This window comes from Haliotis rufescens, unplaced genomic scaffold, assembly GCF_023055435.1.
Source record: "Haliotis rufescens isolate VD_foot unplaced genomic scaffold, xgHalRufe1.0.p SCAF_10, whole genome shotgun sequence".
In the NCBI taxonomy this organism is placed as follows: Eukaryota; Metazoa; Mollusca; class Gastropoda; order Lepetellida; family Haliotidae; genus Haliotis; species Haliotis rufescens.
The window spans coordinates 7,794,949-7,817,805 of record NW_025963780.1 but is presented as its reverse complement, the minus strand read 5'-3'; the positions used below and the strand labels follow the sequence as shown (position 1 = coordinate 7,817,805).

At 39.5% G+C, this 22,857-nt stretch overlaps 1 protein-coding gene across 2 annotated transcripts in view; it reads right to left on the bottom strand.

The window, feature by feature from the left end:
- The window catches only part of LOC124118011 (hemicentin-1-like), a 208,306-nt gene that overhangs the window by 143,803 nt on the left and 41,646 nt on the right, over nucleotides 1–22,857 (bottom strand). For both annotated transcript variants that reach the window (XM_048386729.1, XM_048386730.1), the window contains exons 4-5: nucleotides 22,627–22,650; nucleotides 12,308–12,595 (exon numbers count right to left, since the gene is read on the bottom strand). In XM_048386729.1, the coding sequence (XP_048242686.1) occupies nucleotides 12,308–12,595; nucleotides 22,627–22,650 (312 nt within the window). The remainder of the gene's footprint in view (nucleotides 1–12,307; nucleotides 12,596–22,626; nucleotides 22,651–22,857) is intronic.

Genomic DNA, 22,857 nt, shown 5'->3' with positions numbered 1-22,857 from the left:
TGGCTAGTATATATAGATCCTGTTTAATTGGCTTCATGTCCCAATAGCTTCCACCTGTGTGTTCTCTGTCCATCATTTTGTGACAGTACTATCCTTCTTTTGTCATTACCTACTACTGTTGCCCGACTCTATATGCAATTGTTGTTATAGTTAATCCTCTACTGTTAATTCTCCACCTACTATATATATTCTGTACAATGTCCCTCATTCAGTCTTGCTTGACAACGGTATAAGTATTAAAGAAGTCCATATCCATAAAATTGTGTCTTCTTTGTGATGGGACTAAAGACGGGTAAACAAATTATAACAACTTATGTCAAACACTTTCTAATCCTGAAAATAGAACATGAGTAAATATCTCCTTTCACAAAGCTTAGATGAACCACCAGCTGTGACATATTTACCATACAAAATAAAGACAGAATTTTGCTTTATGAATGATTTCTTCATGTACAAGTTGAACAAATAACGTTTAAATCAGTACATTAACACCACGAGACGATCTCCAATGGTTTGTAGTACACAGATGAGACTGAATGAAATCTGGAAATAAGGTCACATGATGATGTCATGTTTCTGTCAATCATATGAAGTTAAAGGTTTCAATAAAGGACAGAAAACCAATGTCACACAGGTAACATGCTGAGATAGATGATTGATATCGCTGTCATGGCTATTGCCCGTATGATTATCATGGCATCAAAATTTGAAAGCTCAAAACATCCCAAGATCTCTACACTGACTACTTGTACAATCATTACAAAATATTGTGTTGTCATACCAGTGTATACTTAGAACAGCTCCCCCGAATGTCAACCAAAGCTTTGTCTCAGAACAAGCTCAAAGCAACTGCCAGATGTCCCAAGATTCCATGAAATGGAAAGAACGTCTAAACTGTCTGAAGAATGCTGAAATACTTTCTACATACAAACCCCAACTCAACGTACTTATGCGTGAAATAAACGCTATCTATACTCATTATTATGATAAGTAGTAGTAGTAGTAGTAGTAGTAGTCCTATGTCTCTCTCGCACTGGAGCGAGTCTCATAGAATTAAGTGTTCTATGAACTAGAGGAACGCTTCTTAGAGTTTCCCACATGTTGCATGTATGTCCATCTCTATGTAACGGGCTCGGAATCAACAATTACAAATTTTCCGTTCCGAAAATAACCCTTCCTGTTTGAACTCTCTAGATCCCTAAGGGTCATATGATCGTACATAGTTTAGATGTAGTTTTGCCATAGACCAAGCCTAAATAGTCAGTTTAAATCAGTCCGGTATTATCGAAACCTTTTAAACAAAACACCTAGTCTAAAAAAACAGTTTAAGCTGAAAAATATATTCCTGCCAAGGGAATAGTTTAGCGATGGTTTAACTGTTTATGTCACCTTTCACTGACATGTGCTGGCAATATGTATAGACCTAAGTAATATTCGGCAGATATGAATACTTAAACAAAACATAGTTATAACAACATTTCATATATGAATACACAATGCCATTTAGAATGTGGTCAAATGTAACAAATGTTCTATTTGGGATAACACCTTCTTTGTAAAGTACAGATTCAAGTCTCATTGAAAACCTGCGCTAGCACTATCTGTCACTTCAAACCTCAGTGCATCTGCTGCACTCTGCGTTGAAGTAGGTATGTTTGTGAGGTCAAATGCCCCGATCACTTTCGGAAATTGCTCCATTTTACGAAAACCTGTCCTTACACGCCTGACACAGGACCTAGATGGCATTTGAATAAACCTCTGCCATAACTTAGCTAGTGCCTCACTGGCCCTCTGAATAAGAATACAAACTGTGGTCTGGTGGACACTTAAATCCCCCATAATTACCTGAAATGTACCAGTGTCATTAAAGCGTAGAGCAATGAGACGTTGCAAAGATGCGGGTTTCAATGTATCGGACAACAATTTCTTTTATAAACCGGCACTCGTGAAGAGCAACCTCCCTGTGGTGAGTGCTGGGTAACGCTAATAGCTCTTCTCCCGTGAGGACCCGGGGTAGAATGCGTCCACAGCTGGTCGTATGAGGCAACTAAATTGGGCAACCTGTTTGCCGTGGGTTGCGCCCCTGTGTCGGTGGAGGAAGGGAGTCTGGTGGTTGAGGGCACTGGAGCCAGGAACAATTGTTCCATTTGCCCAACACACCACTTCGACCCTAACTTCACCTAGACGGGTGAAGGAATGGGCCCGATTCTACCAATCGGCTGGTCACGCCAAGCCCTGTGCATAAAATTGGGTATGCACAAACGTGATTTTGATAAATGTAATAATTGGACTTGGCCATGTATAACATGTTCGCATTCTCAAATTATTTATGTAACAATTTGCCTAGAGTCTTATGCCAGAAGGCGGTGGCTCATGGGCCAATCTGGTGATGTCGACCTATGATTTCTGAATGTCTCCAATTTTCTGTCAAAGGCCGAACCAGTCTGACATTATAATTGGTAGACAAATATAGCTCTTCGTGTCGTATTTACTGGAGTATACCACCCCTGTATCCCTGATGTTTGCATGTTGGAGATCCGGTGCATTACAACATCGTCTTTTTGGCACTCCTTGGTGGGTGGGGAGCAGGGGTGCAGAACAATTTTCTTTCATCATGGCTCACAATCATTCTGGTTCGAAAAGAAGACATTTAGACTCAAGTTCATCTAATGAGGCTGAAACAAATCTTGATTCCTGGGTTCGATTCCTTGTAATCGAAGCTAAATGCACAAGTGTGCCAACTGCGACGGTGTGCATTTGGCATCATCTAAATCTTGTGCGTTCTTTTGTACTACAATTTACAATCCTTAAGTCAAACATACAAAGTGTCTACATTGTGCCATAGAGTCATTTCATGAAGTAACGATGAAAAAGTATCCATAGAAGAATTAAATCCGATACATCAAACACAAGATACAACAGTGTCAGCCTCTCAAACAGAGGAACCGATTTCACAGACATCAAAGCCAGAATGCCTAAAACCTTCTGAGACTGTCAAAGGTGCTGCTCACCCAACCAAATAGGAAAAGAATCAGATGAGAAATTGGCCAAGGCCCTTCCAAATTTGAAGGTGCCATCTTCTTTGACCTTTCAGATTCACAATCCGTTTGGAGATGAAGGTTACTACTAACCAGGCCATTGGGAGTAGACCCGCCCTCCCGGTCCAGATCGCCCATTGCCACTGAACCATGTGTATCATGGGAGACCTGAATGGCCATAACCCACTTTGGGGTAGCAATGACACCAACACATAGGGAAAATAACTTCTTTTTAATTTGAATTTTTTTTCTTAAATAGCTATTTTTGCATTTTTCATGATGGTTCTACAACGTACTTAAATCTACATCCTACAACTGGAACTAACTCTTGTCTGGACTTGTCAGTTTAAGATTCCAATTAACTTGCTGCATTTATGGTCAGTCCATGACGACCTCGGTGGGAGGGACCATGTTCCAAACATATAAAACTCTGATACACCATCTGATGTTTCTCAGTCATCCCGATGGAATTTTATTAAAGCTAACTGTGTTTTACATCACATTCTTTGCTCTAACAAGCTAAAACCTGATGTTTTTATTGATGCTCCTGATTGTTGGCCATGGTTTAACAATGATTGCAAACAAGCTAGGAAGGCAAGGGAAAAGGCTGAACAGTATCGTCTCCTTCCGATGGAACATAGCCTCAATAAATTCAGGACCTTAAATTCAAAAGCTCGGCGTTCTTTCAAGCCAAATAAACGCCAGTCTTAGCAAAACTATCTGTCAAAAAAAACTTACAAACTCCCATGTCTAAGGAATGGAACATGATTCAGAGAAGAAAAAAATCTAGCATCCACCATCTTAAAAATAACAGATAATGAAATATGGCAAATAAGCATAGTGAAACATTTGCTAAACATTCTTCTTCAAATTATGCACCTCAATTTCAGAAATACAAACCGCACCAAGAGACGAAAATAATTTTTTCAATTTAGTTAATGGAGAAGACTATAATGAAATGTTCATGATACTATTACATAGTCTGATACGAATATATATTTACTCATATTATTTACCGCAATCGTGTTTTAATAATATTTGATGAAATCTGGATGTTCTGAATTTTCTTCTTCAAAGCGTGATGGTATAGTTGTCCCAATACCTACATCTGAACGGGATCAGACTGTTATCAAATTATCGACAATGTAACGCATGGGCAATAGTAGATTACCATGGTATTGAGAAACTCAATGATTAAATAACAAATATTCAATGTGGTTTTCTTAAAAATCGTAGTACCGTCGTTCGATTGGAGTCATTCGTTAAGATTGCCATTAAAAACAAACGACCTACAGTGTCTATCTTTTTCGATCTTGAAACAGCATTTGACAATACATGGAAACAAGGTATTTTAAAAGATTTACGTGAGTCTGGACTGCGAGGCCGTTTGCCTCAATTATACTCACACGCAAAAGAAACGCAAGTTGAGTATGCAGTATACATGTTATTTATTTTCAACAGTAAAGACAAGAAATACTAATAGGGCAAGATTGACAAAAAATTCACTGAAGACAGTTTAATAGATTAGAAGGCAGATGACATAATTGGTTTTTTTTTCAAATGTTAAGGGCTTACACAGTTTCGGGTCAATACCCAAAATGACAGTCAATACCTGGTGTGATCACCATAAGCAATGCCATAAATCACTGCCATACATATCCTGTACATTGAGTGGATCAGACGATTTGTGAAGGCCCTAGGGATCCTCCTGCACACATCCAGAGCAGCTGTGCGTAGTTCATCGGCAGTTGTAGGGACTGGGCGCACATTGTGCAGATGCCTTTGAACCTCATCCCACAAGTTTTCGATGGGGTTCAGATCAGGGCTGAGGGCTGGCCACGATTAGAACACGGATGTTGTGTTGTTGTAGAAAGGCCATGGTAGCTCTGGCAACATGGGGACGAGCGTTGTCCTGCGTTGTTGTGTTCTTGTGTTGTTGATGTTGTGCAAAAAATGGAACAACGTGGGGTCTGATCACTTGGTCGATATACCGCTGAGCAGTGACACCGTGTCCCCGACTTTGACCAACATTCAGAAAGCACATGGGTCCAAGTCTCGCATTAAGTCCAATCCCTGCCCATATCATGACGAAAGGTCCACCCCATGGATCCCTTTCCACAGCGAAACGATCACCTCGACGCAGCCAAATTCTGACTCTTCCGTCTGCATGGGAGACACAAAAGCGACTTTCATCAGAGAAGATGACACGCCTCCACTCACGATGACGCCAGTTGCGATAATCCTGTCCCAACTGAAGTCGTATTTGTCGATGCCGTGGTTGGAGAACAGGACGACGTGCTGGTCGGCGACATCTGAGGTTATTGGAACGGAGACGTCGTATCACAGTGTCCCGGCTTATGTGTCGATTATGTGTTCCTATGGTCTGTCGAGCACTTTCACCTGCAGTTAGGAACGGATGTCGCTGGTGTTGACGGGTAATCTGACGATCTTGTCGAGGTGCGGTGACCCTAGGACGACTGCTCCGAGGAAGGTTGTCTGTGGTCTGTTTAGCCTTGTGTCAGGAGACGGTAAATTGTGGTTATGTTAACGTTGAAATGACGGGCAACATCTTGGACAGACTCTCCAGCTTCCAAACATCCGATAGCCTGGTTTCTCTGAGTTTGAGTTAGGCGTGGCATTGTTGACCAAGGAGTTGTAGGTCCAAGAATCGGCCACTAGTCTGGTCATTCTGTAATTTAACCTCAAGAAAATTGCAACAGAATATTTTACGACTGTTTCCTATTAATTGAATGTATTTGAGTTTGTATTAAAAAGTCTACCAAAATCAACCTTCGGGAAAATGGTTAATTCCCGCATCAAAAAAGATAAAAACCAACGAGGAGAATAAGGCATCTACGGGCCGCCGTACATCAAGAAGAGCTCGCAAAGGGAGATAATTCGTAGTGATCCTGCTAGTGCCTTGGAAAATATTCAGAAAAACAACAACGATAACGGAGCCGTATTATTTCATGGTAAGTTGACAAATACACATTTATTTAAAAATGTAATTAATAATGATGAAAATAATAGCAGTTGGCTTCCAATATACTTCTAACATGCTCATCAACCATACATTGTGTAGCGTCGTCTGCTATGTAACTACGGCCGCACCAGCAGAGAACCTGTGTGTTAAACACGACCGATAACCATATTCCTGTCTTTTATAAATTCATCCAACATTGTTACAATTATTAGAAACATAATTATGTGAAAAATTATATCGAAAAGTGGACCCTCTTATAAAAAATGTATGGAAGCCCATGAGTGACATGATGTATAATCATTTGCGTAATGCGTACGTAATTTGCAATTCATTAAATTCATTACGTTTTACAACCAATCTTGACAATATTGATATCGGAAGAAGGGACCTATTTCTAAAACACCCGATATTGACATTTCTCGTCTTGAGTGCATTTGTTTTACTGTTTAAAGTCACAAAATTAACTCTTTTAACCGGCTTGTAACTTTTTTTTTGTCTGGGAAATTGGTGAAAAACGGAACCAGGAAAATTCAGCAGATGCAGATGTAATTACTTGAAATATATAGGAATTTAAAAAACTTTACTCTCTTTTAGCACGATGCCGTAAGACATTTTTCTTCTTTCAGAATTACGGCTACCATTCTGGAACGGCATGCTCTTAGACAACAGCACCAGTGGATTCTGTCTGTTTCTTGACTTGAAACTAAATTTGTAGCAGGAGTAGACCAAATACTGTCCCCAAAGATTGTTTTGAATACAGCGAGGCACTTGTGTGTTTATTCGCCGAAGGCCCTAGTTCGATTCCCCACATGGGTGCAATGCGTGAAGCCCATTTCTGGTGTCCCTTGGGGCAATCTCATTAAAATCAAATCTTTGTACTCGCTACCGCCAAACAAAGATCTGAGGACATCCCATTAGGGGTCGCGTCAGAACGACCTTTCATCCGACCAATCAGAGCGTCGCTTACCAGATCATGAAATTGACAGTCCGAACGTGTTTTCTAATCGTGCAACCACGAAATATTTGACACGGGGTATTCAGAACGACAGTTACGGGTTTTATGATTATATCTATACAATCCAGGCCATCTAAAAGCCATTCCAGAGTGTTCTTCTTATCAGTTTTAATTTTTTAAATCGAGAATACGTCAAAATATGTTTCAAAGCGTAGTCGCCAGTTTGAAACTAGTGTCGTAAAGCTCGAGAAAGCTGCCTTCTGATTGGCAGATGTCGATTTCTTGTCAGTCATTTCATTGGTCAGTCAAAATTCGAAAGGTCGTTCTGACGTGACCCGTAATGTCCTCAGATCTTTGTTTAGCGGTAGCGAGAACTAAGATCTGATTTTAATGAGATTGCTCTCGGGGGCACGGGGGGCCCAATCGTCTAAGGCGCCGCGATTCGCTGTGCAGAGTTGCGTCCCTTGGGCACCCCAGAAACCTATGATTGTGGGTTCGAATCCCGGTTCGCCCCGATTACGTTTCTAGGTTTGTCAGCAACATACCCGTGCTCGTGGGTTTCACCGAAGAGTGAGTGAGTGAGTGAGTATGGTTTTACGCCGCTTTTAGCAATATTCCAGCAATATCACGGCGGGGGACACCAGAAATGGGCTTCACACATTGTACCCATGTCGGGAATCGAACCCGGGTCTTCGGCGTGACGAGCGAACGCTTTAACCACTAGGCTACCCGACCGCCCCGTTTCACCGAAGAGGTAAACGTCTAAGACCTGCATCACTTCGGGCTTTCCTTCCACATTAAGCTGACACACTGTGATATAACTGGAATAATGTCAAAAGCGGCGTCAAACCCAACTCACTCACTCAGGTGTCCCCCGCCTTGATATACCTGGAATATTGCTAAAAGCGGCGTGAAATACTCACTCACTTGAGCGTTTGCCATATTGCTATGCTATGCAATAGTCTATGATTATCTTGTACTTATACTCGAATTGAATAGATTCGCTCACTAAAATAAATGAATCTATAGTCAGTATAGCCTGTGTTCACTCAGCGTATCAGCGACAGTACTAGATAACCGGCTGACATGAGTTTCGCCGGGGCCCCTTTCACCAGAATATAGACTATAGTCGGCCAACTACCCATGCGTTACCAAGTTCCAGTTCTTTATGATATTAACATATTTATTTCCATAAAGTGGAGGGATTGGCAAACAAGCAAATTTTGCTTATCTGAATGCCTCTCCCAAACATGATACACATACAAATTACAATGTATTAAAGTGATATGAGAAAAAGCATACATGATATAATTGACATTAAAGATGATTATTGTTCTGTAAGTGTTTTATTACTGGATTATCTTTCCAAACTACAGCTACGTTATATTATTTACATCTAGCACAACAACATCACAGTATCATATATACTTGCCGTAAAAGGCGACTGTGCTTGTCGTTAAAGGCGACTACTAACGGGATCGGGTGGTCAGACTCGCTGACTTGGTTGATACATGTCATCGATCCCAATTGCGTGGATCGCTGCTCATGATGTCAATCACTGGATTGTCTGGTCCAGGCTCGATTATTTACTGGCCGCCGTCATATAGCTGCAATATTGCTGAGTGCGGCATTATACAACCAAAAAAAATTAACCTCTGAAATATGCAACCAATATACTTACTTAAACGAATGAGTGTTCAACAATCAGTAGTTGTGAATAAGCATCGGAGTTTATAAAAGTTGGGATTTATACGACAATAGTTTGGTAATAATTTTCTTTCAAATCTAAAACAGGTACACTGGAACATATGATATTCATTTCCCCTTGTACGCGAGTCACAATTCGGGCAGAGTCTCAATCAAAGGAACATTCTGCCACGACCCGTTTCTACGGACAAAATAGTATTACTTGTACGAAATTGTAAAACTTGTATTGAAGAACACTTGACTTATCAAAATCATCCATTGTCTTTGGAATTATATAAACGTCAAAACTTGCATCCAAATAACATAAAATAGCAAATATTTCAGTCGGAGGCTTGGAGGCTTGCTCATTGTTACCTCAGACTGTCACTGGCTACAATTATTAATGGCTATGTATGACTGCCCCCCCCCCCCCCCCCCCCCCCCCCACACACACACACAATTAGGTGATTTCTTCCACAATTAGTACATTAAGTTCTTAAAATGATATATGAAGTGTGATTATCTTACATTTGAATATAATATGTATGACTTCATTCCAATATTTGAAAATCTATGGCAACATTTAACTTCTCGGCCACTCTTCATATATGTCCTCTATTTGACCTTGAACTATTATAATGAATTAAATTGTCCCCGTGATATTTTTTAGAAAGTAAATAAAAGTTGTATACCCAGATTGTTCTTTAATTGAGTTATATTAGAAAGAAAACTATAATAAATTTGAATATCTTCCTTCCTACAAATATCCAAGAATACGAAAATACGAATTATATAGGCCTATATCTTGTGACCTTGAGAAAGGTCATTCCCATGAGTTGATTTTGGTAGACTTTTTTTTCCTGAAAGCTGACATGCTACCAAATAACATAAAATATGAATTATTTCTGTTGCAATTTTCTTGAGGTTGGCCATTTATTTCGACCAAAATGACCAGACTACACAGTTTTATACCCACTACAGTTCGTGACAGTTCGTGCATTTTCGATTTCGCGAGAAATTGGTGCATGATACCCACATATTCATTGAAATGGTGCGTTTTGGCGATTCGTTTATTTATGTTGCGTTTTTACTCGGGGCTTCCAAAATGCAACAAAAAATATCAGGCTTCACTACATGCTAAAAATCGTATCAGTTTATAGTTCCGTGTTTGTTACCTATTTGATAAAACCACTCGCGTTTCTTTTGCGTGTGAGTATATATATAATATCCACTTATTTTTTGACTGGCAAGAGCTCAGTCCTGTCATCATCAGGATCATGGTGTCCCACATTGAGTATATTGTCTGTCACATTATTTAGCATAAAGATCAACAGTTTATAAAACGTTTGAAGTGATTCAATTGATGGAACTCTTCTTGTGGCTTATTTTAATATTTCCTGTCGTGGCAAAAACATGAATTCTATTGAACGGCAACTGCAGTTATGTTTTTAAAAGAACATAATGGTCTTTAGAAAATTAATTTAAATTTTCAAACTCCAAAACTAACTGTATTCCTTTTTGTTGAAGAAATGAACCGGAAATATTTTTAGATGACACTCCTATTAAAGCTGTAAAAGAAGCCAAATTCTAAGGAATAATGTTTCATCATCATTTGACCTTCTTTAAAGAATAAATGCACGAAGGCTCTTGATTTAATAGTAGTTTCAAATTCTAAATAAGGGGAGGGGGGTCAGTGTGCAATCAATTTGGACTTCGCCCCAAGAGGTGGTGGACTTCATGCCCTTCAATATCGATCAACAAAACTTGGTTGATATATTAAACGGATCTTGGACTTGGTCTCGAGGTGGGGTGGATGTCGTTCACAGAGCACAAAAATAATTAAATATTCTTTAACAAAAATAGCCAGGTTTATAACTCATGTCATAAAGTATCACTTTTATTTTGAAATTTTAGGAATAATTGCCCCCCGTTTTCATGGACACTTCGTCTGAAATAGTCTTGGTGTTTTTGTTTGAGAAATATCAAGACTTTGAAAATTTGTTTCAAATAAAAGAAAGATTCTTTGCTCGGGGTTGTGTGATTTCTTTTTTCATATTAACAGTTGTCAGGAGTGAGTGAGTGAATGAGTTTTAACAGTATTACAGTTTTATCGCGGCGTGTCAGCTTAATGTGGGAGGAAAGCACGAAGTGATGCAGGTTTCAGACGTTTACCACTTCGGTGAAACCCACGAGCACGGGTATGGTGCTGACAAAAGTTGTCACGAAGTATTATCATAGGATAAACATCTGAAATAGGTTCCCATGGCAATGTTTAGACTTTTTCAAGGAAAAAATATATTTTTTAATCGACTTGTGTCATATTTATTTCATCCTTTTAAGTGATCTATTAACGTGGGACAAACAAGGAGTGAGAGTGTTGTCTACATATCTACTACTTTTGAGATATAGTACAGCTTTTTGCAAATGTGTAATAAAATCTTCTTACACCAATGCGACATACCATAGTATATGTGTATAAGCCCATCTCTCAGCCTCTGCTCACTCCAATATCTAAGGAACACTAAAATTTGAATTCCTGCCATTTGTAAATTAGCCCATTCCTTAGGTTTTGTTCCATACTTGGTTGATCCATTGGGCTTACATTACAAAAGTGGGGACAAGGTAGATATGTGATCTTGTGATGACACTTAGTATGGTAGTGTTAATTAGTAATTAGAGAGGTTGAAGTAGAGTAAAATTATCGCCCCCCTTAGAGGGTAAGTAAGTTCCACGTCATTCAAGGTATTTTTATGCATACCAGAATTTTAAAAGAAGTATACTTGTAATTTTTATTGATAGCTAAACTTACATACAATAGCCAGCAGCTGAAGGGATGGTGTAAATCCTGCTGTGGAACCGAGCAGGAAGCAAACGTATTGAAGTCCCCATGGTCCCAGATATGGTGGCTTTACTTTGGTTGCTGGCGATCTATAGCCCCTTTTCATATTGTGCTGTTTACTAATAGTTTTACGTACTCTCAAACTAGTTTCAAATAAAATCTGTGATCATCTAGTTATTGTACTGTCCTTCGACAACAGGATTTTGTACAGTCTTAATATCTTTCTTATTTATTTATCATTTTTTCTCGTCACGATATGGCTGAAATACTGCCGATGTGACGTTAACGTTTAACTCACTCACTCAATTGCCTTGGAGCCGATTTAAAGTCTGTATGTAACTATTCTGTGACACCTCTCTTGATCCCATATAGTGATTACACGCCCGTGATTGGATTTTATGCCCGATATATGATGCAAAAGAAATGGGACATGGGATGTAAATACATCAACTAAAACCAACTATATGTTACCAATGTTTAATGTTACATTCATTTAATAAAATGTCTTTAAAAGAATTTGATTTGTATCATACATTTTGACCAATATGTTCTGAATAACATCTTTTTTTCAAATTGGAAGATTCAATTGGCAACTGAGATTGTCAGGGACTGTATCCTTGAAGAGGGTTAAAGTAGGGTTAAATTATTGTAGCCCAGAGAGGATACATAAATTCAACATTATTCACGGTATAGTTAACAATACCAAATTTTTAATCGTAGAATATTTGCTAATTATACTTATCGGTAAAACATGTCAAATTTCACCAGCAGCTGAAGGGGTGGTGTAAACCCTCCTAGGTACTTACACATAACATCAATCTTTGTGCATGTACTCCTGTGTTCCCCTTTCGTATTGTTGACGTAGATCTCATATTCTCCTGACTGGCTTCGGCTCACATTTTGGAGTGTGAATACACATGTGGAAACTATCTCATGACAACCGCAGTGCACCATAGATGCCACGGGTATAGATGTCCTCGTCAATGTGGTGTAAGTAGCGTTGGGAACAGACTCACAGAGTGCAGTTATATTCACATCTTCCCCTTCTGGTACATCGATTGAGCTATCACTGGTGACGTTTAGCACGATGCCACCTGCAAAAGTTCAAAAGGTTCAACTTTGTTCATTTTTGTCATTTCCGATAACATTGACGGATGGATAAATATTAAGAAATTAAAAAGATGTATTGCACTGACAAATGAAGGATGAAACAAAAAAGGATGGTTAATGGCGACCCATGTTGTTAGTCAGTTGGCCACCATAGGAAAAGAGTCTTAGTTAAGATTTTCGTTCCCACATTTTCTGTACACCTAAAACGTTTTTTTTATTGCACGAAGCACGTATCTGCACACAATTTCTAATGTGTAGTAAGCTTGCAAGATTGTGCATGAAATTTCAGAGCCTCTGAATAGGCCAATTTTGTTTCAGTTAAATTAAATGTCAACTGATAATAAATAATAATATTAATATAGAATGACATTTCGAAAACTAATTTCGACATCTTATGTCAAACTGAGTATTAATGTTTTTATTAATTATATACATAAAATTGACTATTTAAAAGTATGGGATCAGACCCCATCTCTGTTATTAACTCGTTTTTGTCAGTGTCAAGTGACGTCAAGTTATCATCAGTTTGGGATTTCCAGTAAGATGTAAGTATTTTTGTATTTCTCTTTCATAACCATGTACCAATGTAGTTCAGTGATGAAAGGGTTATGTCCTGAAGAATATTTACTGCTATAACAGATTTATTTCTTGCCTTCAGTGATATCATCAGGGCAGGTAATTCTCGAGTTATCTCAAGTTTTCTATAACAAGCTTGTATTTGAATAATTCAAAGATTCAACTTTACAAATCTTATAAAATACGCTTTGTACATCAGAGTATTACATATTATGAACCATTTAGACTCAAACATTCAATTATTCAGAGTTGCTTATGTCAGACAAGGGAGATCACTTTGCATTTTTTTGTGAGGCTCTACACCGGTGGATCATTGTTCACATGTTTATGTTAATTATTCATATAGGGTAGCCTAGTGGTTAAAGCGTTCGCACGTCACGACGAAGACCCGGGTTCGATTCCCCACATGGGTACAATGTGTGAAGCCCCTTTCCGGTGTCCCCCGCCGTGATATTGCTTGAATATTGCTAAAAGCGGCGTAAAACAATACTCACTCACTCACTCACATTTTTATCTTTATTTTCAAGTGTATGTATACAATCCCTGTACTTTGAATGCAAAATAATGCAAACATAAAATATATTGGTGAGCTGGATATAATTCAGCATATAATTGTATGTTAATCCTTCCTTACAGATTAATCTGGGATATGATGGAAGACTCCTTCGACCCTTCTGATGTGCCTTCAAAGCGTGCGAAACCTTCCCTAAAATCGACAGTTGTGTTTATTTTGTCAGACAAAACGAAAGCTGCTTCATCAAACGCTGGAAAACAAGGCATTGAAAAAGTGCCATAAATATTAGAAATACGGTCAAGGCATCGATCTCCCCATGATGAAACCCTTAAAGTGGAAGTATCTTGGCATTCACAAGCAAACAAAATTTAGTAAGCATTACAAAACTCAAGCATGTTGACAAGGATTAAACTACTACTGTGACTGATGATGATGACCCCGATATCTGGAAACCAACAACAAGAACAGAAGTTCAGAAGGTAGCCTGGACAAAATGTATCTTCTGCCAGTCTCGAAAACGTGGAAGTCTGCATCAAGTACAATCTCTGGAAGTAGCAAGACTGATACAAGACATTGCAGAACGGGATCACATGTTAAAGTGTATATTGATGAAAACGACCAATTTGCTTATGAAGCTCACAATCACAGATCTTGTAAAGCTGAGAAGAATCTAGTTGCTGATAAACCATTAAAAGAATGATGTCTACAGCACAGCTTCGACCCGATTGGTAGACATTATTGATTTCAGCTTTCAACTAGGTCATGTATTAAACTGATGCAGCAGCATGCATACCTGACAGTGTATATACTCTGCTGAGGAAGATACTGACTGATGGTGTAGACAATAATGAACAAGATTCTCAGATTCACCAGAAAATTCTTAATGTAGGGCCGAACATTTTTTATGCTTTCCCAAAAGGAAAGAAAAACACACCAAAGCATATTGCTACAGGGCTACTAGTACACCACGTAACAAGATCAAATGCCCTTGTTAACTATCTTCATGCCAGTGGGGATAGCATTGGTTATGATATTGTTCTTCGAATAGACACATCACTAGCCAATGCGCAAATTGAACGTTTCTGTTATATCTGTAATTGAAACGCAGTAGTTTTAAACAAGCTAGTGTATAATATTATGACAGGCCAACAGATGTCCGCTCTTGTAATGCGATTAGTTGCAGGTAAGCGCAATCACGTGCTGTTATGTAACATGCGACAGTCGGAATAAACAGCCGGTCAAGTGGCAGGCTCGTCTCCCTGCTCCCGCGTTTGTCGTTCCTCCCTGAGAACCCAACATTTTGGCGACGAGGATGGGATCCAAGGTAGCTATGAAGTATATGTAAAGGAATTTTGGTACGTTTATCTGGCTGTTTGACGATACATTGACGAGGTGTGTTCGTTGCGACGAGTGTGTTAGCCAAGAGCACGTGGTCTGCTGACCTTTGTTTCACCCGTCAGTGTGAAGTAGGAGAAGCGGTATAGATGAACATTGACTTTTGTTTCGCTCTTCTTGAGGCATTATAACCGTCACTATCTTCAGCTCAGAGATTATGGCTACCACGGGTTTTGTTTGTGGATTGTTTGAATTTAATCCAAAGAAGTCGACATGGGAGGAATGGTGTGAGATACTGACACATGTTTTCGTGGCAAACGGAATTACAGACGAAGACAAACAGAAAAGCATACTGTTAGCGTCATGTGGAACTGAAACTTACCAGTTGATAAGAGCATTGGTTCAGCCCGTGAAACCTAGCGAGAAAACGTTTGACCAGCTGGTGGTTTTATTGAAAGAACATTTCACGCCAAAACCATCGGAAATTGTACAGAGATTTAAATTTCATTCACGGAATAGGAAGGCTGGTGAAAGTGTAGCTGCTTATGTCGCCGAATTGAGAAAGTTGACTGACGGGTGTGATTTTGGAACGTCTTTACAGGCCATGTTGAGAGACAGGTTAGTGTGTGGTATTTGTGATGACAATATTCAGAAAAAGTTGTTGTCAGAGACTGCTCTAACATTTAGTAGTGCATTGAAAATTGCTAACGCAATTGAGGCGGCAGACAAGAATCTACAGGATCTTCACGGTGATAAAACTGTGGGACATTCAGTACACAAGTTTCGCAGTAAACCATCAGCACAATCTACAAAAGACCAGAGGCCTCATGTTGGATCTGGAAATAACAAACCTTGTTTTAGATGTGGAAAAACTACTCATGCTCCACACATGTGTTTTTATAAGAATGAGAAGTGTCAGTATGTTTATGGACGTCATTTCCAGATCGTGACAGATCACAAGCCGTTGGTGTCATTATTCAATGAGAATAATCCAGTGCCACAGATGGTGTCTCCAAGAGTTCAGAGATGGTCAGTGTTGTTGACTGCATATGACTATAAAATTGTACACAGGAAAGGTACACAGCATACCAATGCAGACGCATTGAGCAGGTTGCCAGCGCCTGACTCAGGGAAGCCTATGGAAGACATGACAGTCTTAATGCTTCAGGAATTGGACACATGCCCTCTGAAGTCTAAAGACATAAGTATCCAGACTGGCAAGGACCGAACATTGTCTATTGTTCGAGAATTTGTGATCCGAGGTTGGCCACAGCGTGATAAGTTGGATGACCACTATGAGCCGTACTACAGAGTTCGTTCTGAACTCAGTGTGATGGATGGATGCTTATTGAGAGGTTCGAGGGTCATCATTCCATTGAAACTCAGATCTGTCATATTGTCAGAGTTGCATCAGTCCCACCCAGGAATCACCAGGATGAAGGGCTTGGCCCGAAGCTATGTTTGGTGGCCGCATCTAGATGCTGACATAGAAGTAACAGTAAACAGTTGTGATTCCTGCCAGGAAGACAGGAATTGTCCGAGTGTAGCTCCCCTACACCCTTGGGAGTATCCTTCTCAACCTTGGCAAAGACTGCATATGGATTATGCTGGTCCATTCATGGGTAGCATGTTTCTTATAGTGATTGACGCCTACTCCAAATGGATCGAATGTGCACCTATGTCGTCGTCAAATGCAAAGGCTACCATAAACCAGCTGCGTCGGATGTTTGCAGCTTATGGCATACCAGAAATTATTGTAACTGATAATGCTACAGCTTTTGTTGGGGAAGAATTTGCTACATTTATGTCCAGAAATGGAGTTGAACATGTGACAACATCCCCTCATCACCCGGCTGGGAATGGCTTAGCAGAAAGGGCGGTTCAAATAATAAAAGATGGATTAAAGAAGACAACTGGTGACACAGTTGCAACTCAACTACATAGGTTACTATTTTCTTATAGAATTACACCACAGTCTACAACTGGTGTATCACCTTCAATGTTGTTTCTTGGACGCAGATTGCGTTCGCGATTGGACTTGATGTTTCCAAACCTTGCCTCAAAGGTGAAAAAGAACCAGAGAAAACTTGTGGATCAGTCAGCTCTAACGAAATGTAGGGCATTCCAAGTGAATGACTCGGTGTGGGTTAAGAACTTTGCTTCAGGTCCAAAGTGGATTAGTGGACAAGTTGATAGTGTAACTGGTCCATTGTCGTACATCATCAAGTTAACGGATGGAAGATTGGTCAGAAGGCATGTGGATCATGTCAGACGCAGGATGTCTTTATCTTCACCCCGAAGGGACGTGATTGAACGTTCAGACACTCCGCTAGAATCACAGTCTTCACGAAGGAAGGAGTATGAATCAGACTTACCTGACACATCACAGGTAGATTCCCATGAGGAAAGTATCCAAGGGGATGTTTCAAGTGTATCAGATATGTCTGAACCGGGGGAGGAAACGCCGGTAGTGACATCGCCTGTAGCACCCATACTTCGTCGTTCAACCAGAGTGAAGCAGCAACCGTCTTATCTGAGGGACTTTGTGTCAAAGTGACATTTGAGTGAACTGTGACTGTCATTTGCAGTGAACTATGTGTCAAGGTGGCATTTGATTTAGCTGTGAATTACAGTTACTTGTATCAGGACTATAATACTTCAGCAGGTTATCAGTATTATTATGTGTCGAAAAAAAAGCTCAGTTTAGTTAAATTTCACTTTCTACTTTAACAATGTTTTCATTATGACTGACTTGTCAAGTCACAGGGTTATTAGTACTTTACAAGAGTCAGTGTACATTGTTAAGTTACTTATACTTTATGAAGTTCCGTGGACTATGTTGTTTATCAAAGATTATTATTTTGGTTTCAAAGTAACTTAAATTTAGGAGGGGCGGATGTTATATCTGTAATTGAAACGCAGTAGTTTTAAACAAGCTAGTGTATAATATTATGACAGGCCAACAGATGTCCGCTCTTGTAATGCGATTAGTTGCAGGTAAGCGCAATCACGTGCTGTTATGTAACATGCGACAGTCGGAATAAACAGCCGGTCAAGTGGCAGGCTCGTCTCCCTGCTCCCGCGTTTGTCGTTCCTCCCTGAGAACCCAACAGTTTCAAAGACAATTACAATGTGTTTGTAAAGTTTGCAGGAGACAATCTCGACATCATAGAAGAGACGCTTGATGGCAAAGGAACTTTCCAGGTTACTCAGATGGCAGTATTTCAACAGGGGCAAAAGGCCCTCATAGCTAGGAGCTAGGTAATGTCTTATGTTCCTGAAGGATTTCATCACCTAGCCACAGTAGAGGTTCCTCCTAATCACGTCCCACAAAGAATACCAGGCAGCGTTCAGGGTGACTTCTTCCTTGGCTCAGGACATGTAACTCAGCCATACAGACAAAATAATATTGCTTTCATCCTCAGCAGACATCAGCATCAAGGTCGATAGTCTGTTCCTGTTTGGACTGGGTTTAATCAGACAGTATCAAAGGTCAAGTCTACTCAAACTATCACTGGATATCTGCCTATTATCCCAGCACCTGCACATGAGATGGATACCATGATGACTGTACTGCAAGAAAACTTTATGAAACAAGTGCAGTAGTAACATTCGATCAGGCACTCTACGGAGGAGCAAAGGTCATTGTATGACTCTTGCCTGATAATTTTCTGATGAAGTTATGCAATCGGGTAGTTTCCACATAGCCATAAACTATCTTGGAACCGTTGGTCAACATTTTGCCGATTCGGGTCTGACACGTGTGGATCGATTCTGGCGTCTCAGTGAATGCACTGCAGAGAAGATGATGACGGGAAAGTATTGGAACAGAGCTTGGGTACAATATACCTGATCGTCATGCTGCAGCTTGAGCATACTACACCAGAGGTATACCATGAATTTAAAGCTGGTAGTAAAAGAAGCTGAAGGATCCTTTAATTGGGTATCAACTTACATGGCTCTAGAACAGGTAAATCGCATGTGCTCATCAGGTGGTGGCTTAGTAGAGATTACCCGAATAAAAACAGCACTCGACAGATGGATGTGGACATGCTATGATTGAACTCCTAGAAGATGTATGCTTGATGGCTGCACCACTTGCCAATCTCAAAAGGAAAAGTCACATGCCAGATTGAACAGGGATGAAGACGATTTTGAAAATATTATGGACACACTTCGTGCTGTCAACCCAGTTAATCGGGACAGAGGTGATCTGATCCAGATATCTACAAATGATGTGATCCCAAGAGATGTATCTCAGTCACTGTTAGTTGTTTGCTTTTGTTAGAGTTCATTGACAATCGATTGGCAGATAATGCTACCATAAGTATTCATGACACAATACAACAAAATATGCCCGATACATGTTCCACACTGTACAGCATGCAGGTATCAAAGGAGTCAACTCAATACCTTTGAGCAAGGAAGAATTTTTTTCAGAAGGTTGCTGAGTACCGCCCACAGTGGAAAAGAAGTAAACCTGACATATCTTCAAACACATGAGCTGTCCCAGACCCCACCTTCCCTGGCAACAATAGATGGCCACCTTCGTACAACAAAGCTGCATTATCACATTTGCATGCAGATTCTCATGCTGTTTAAAAGCTACCAGCAACTGATGACACAACATGCATTGTTGTTAATTGCATGACTCTTGTACAGGCTATTGGTAAACCAAGCAAAGCTAGGATATTTGGCTGATGTTTTCAACTGGAATGTGCTGAAGAACTTTAGTGAAACCTGTACTGGTGTCGATGTCGTCTTTGACCAATAGGTTGCAAAGTCAGTAAAATCTGCAACTCGAACAAAAAGGTCTGATCCATAAAAAAAAAATCAAAGAAAGAGACATTCTTCTGCCGGCTTCATGGTCCAGTTTTATTGTAATAAACGAGAACAAGCAAAATTTGATACAGTTTTCACCTCAGAATTGCTCACATAGGCACAGCATCTCCATCATAACCATCAGATTATCATTACGGGTGGATTAATCAACCAATCTACTGTCAACACATGAAGAGGCAGCACCACGAATGATGATCCATGTCATGGATGCCTCCTGCAATGGATATGACCGTATAGTCATTCACAGCCGAGACACTTAAGTGTTAGAACTGTTGATACATCACAAACATCGGTTTTCTGCTCAGATATGGATGAGTGCAGGTATTCATACCAGTTGTTGATGTACGCTCTCTCACTCCAGATGTTGTAGCAGATCTACCAGCATTCCATAAGGTCACAGGTTGTGACATAACAGCCAATTCAGTAGCCATGGCAAGAGGTCGACCGGACCTTTATTGCACAGCCAGATTTGTTGCAACCAACAGAAGAAAGAGGTGACATGTTCCACAGAGTTGGAGACCTAGAGAAACTCCCACCCACACAAGAAGCACTAGCACAACATCTACTCAGATGTCAGCACCAGTGTATCATATGGCGTTCTGCTCAGGACGGGGTCACAATACACCACCAGGAAAGTATGGGTGGAAGTCTACTGAATATGTCATGGAACCCATTCTAATGACCTAGGAACGAATGCCAGCACTGACATCATTTCACAGCCTTTGACTCTGAGATGTGATTTTTATAAGCTTCATAACCCTACAAGTATCTACGTGCTTTTTTCACTCAATTGATACCTGAGAAATGCTCGGACAAAAGAGCAGTATATTTACCATTTTGAGTGAAACTATGTCCATCTTAATTGAAATCTGACTTTCGGGGTGATTTGGTGCCACTTGACAAAGTAGCTTTCAATATATCATTTGTTTTATTGTTAGGGATCAATTTATCACAGGATTTTTCGATCTTGATTTTGAAAAGAGGTCGAAATGGCCACCATAGATTTTCATAGAAAAACTTGAAACATCATTTTCCTTTATGATTTTACTATTTTGTTATTTTAAGGCATTGTTGCAATTACCAACCTCATCCACTACATTAACATAATCAACCACCGTATCTCAATAATCAGTTTTCATCAAAATAGGTTTTTGGGTTGGTTGGTTGGTTTGTTGTTTAACGTCGGTATTGGTTGGTTGAATTGGTTGGTTTGTTGTTAAACGCCGCACTCAGCAATATTCCAGCTATATGACGGCGGTCTGTAAATATTCGAGTCTGGGCCAGACAATCAAGTGATTGATATCATGAAAATGAGGTAAAAACTTTATTTTTATCAAAGTTTTCACTGAGATTTTGAATAACAGTTAAACAAAATGTTTGCCAAATTCAGATAACCGAACATATTAATTGTAATCAGACAGAATTTGGACAGGTAATGAGAGTCAAGTTTGTCAATTATGCATTTTTCCTTCAATTTATGCAATTTTGACGCCCTGAAAATTCACGCAAACACTGGCAAGCTTACTACTCATAGAATTTGTGTACACATACCCACTATATGCAACAGAAAAGGTTTAAGGTATACAGGAAAATGTGAAAACGACAATCTTGTTTTTCAGGCCTGGCCAACGGGCTATGTTTCCCGGTAATGATAGCTACATATCTCACATGATGGTGTAATGCAGCCTATCCATGTTTAACACATGTACATCAAACATGAAAGATGGACACATTTTTTGGCATGTACTCTGATTAATGTATCATAATGACATAACTATTAACATTTTAACATAAATAAGGAAGCAGACAAGGGCTCGCACTGTAACTGTACAGTCTTCATCGGACGCTGACGAGCCGGGCGATTAATATTCTTATTATTAATAATTCTTGACATATTCAAGATGGGGGTGGGTGTGTGTGTGTGTGTGTGTGTGTGTGTGTGTGTGTGTGTGTTAAAGTATGGAGATGAAGGCTAATGTTAGTTCAGACACTAAAGATGCCATTTCCCAATATCAGTCCGCCCAATGGAGAGAAAGTATTTCAAGGGAAAGAGAAAATGTCTAACTTGCATCCGTGTGTTTCACCAAGCTCCTGAAACCAGTGTTATGTTTTAGGAGAAATGACCTCTGAGGCTGATATCTGACCTGATATTGGTAGCACTGGGCATCCACCTGTTTCAAATGCTAGGAATTTCTGGTATATGAACAAACAAAATTCTAATGTGTGAGAGGGATAGTGATAAGGCTGTTTTCTTGTTCAGTTTCCATCCGAAAGAAATAACCAATAGAAATATGGGCTCGAGTTAGTTTAGGAACTCTCAGAGTGCTGGCGATTAAGTGCCTCACTCTGTCAGTATGGGTTCGAATCACGGATGGGATTCAACCCCCAAAAGTACTCGAATTTTTACTTTACCAAGAAAGTGTTATACTAAATATAACATTTGGAACACTTATCTTTGTTTCAATACTTTGTATTAACATTTATATTTCATATATTTTTAGATATTTTTACTTACGTGAACAGTATCTACTTAGGTACAAAAGACAAATGAATAAACAACTGACTTTTTTCAAACCTTCAAAAACAAAGATTGTGAATACAAAGGTTAATCGCAGAAAATTCCCATGGAAATTAAGTGAAACAGGAAAAAGTGATTCTAAGGTTTGACATTACCTGAACCTATAGAAACCTAAAAAAGTACAGATGATGTAAACGCTGACAGAAATGGATGGATTGAAACGTACTTACGTTCTATACCCTGCGCACTTGCAGCTGTAAAGACAAAGACAATTAATCCATTTGTTTTCAATTATATAAAGTTGTATGTTTTAACAAATCTCGCACATGGTCATTTTTTTTAGAGGATCAGATAACAAGCTAGCCATATAATGGCTTTGCCTGCCAATACGGGGAAGTCTAGTGTACAGTTCGTTAAGAATGTTTACTTTATAAAAACAGATTTTCGTGATGAATTATTTA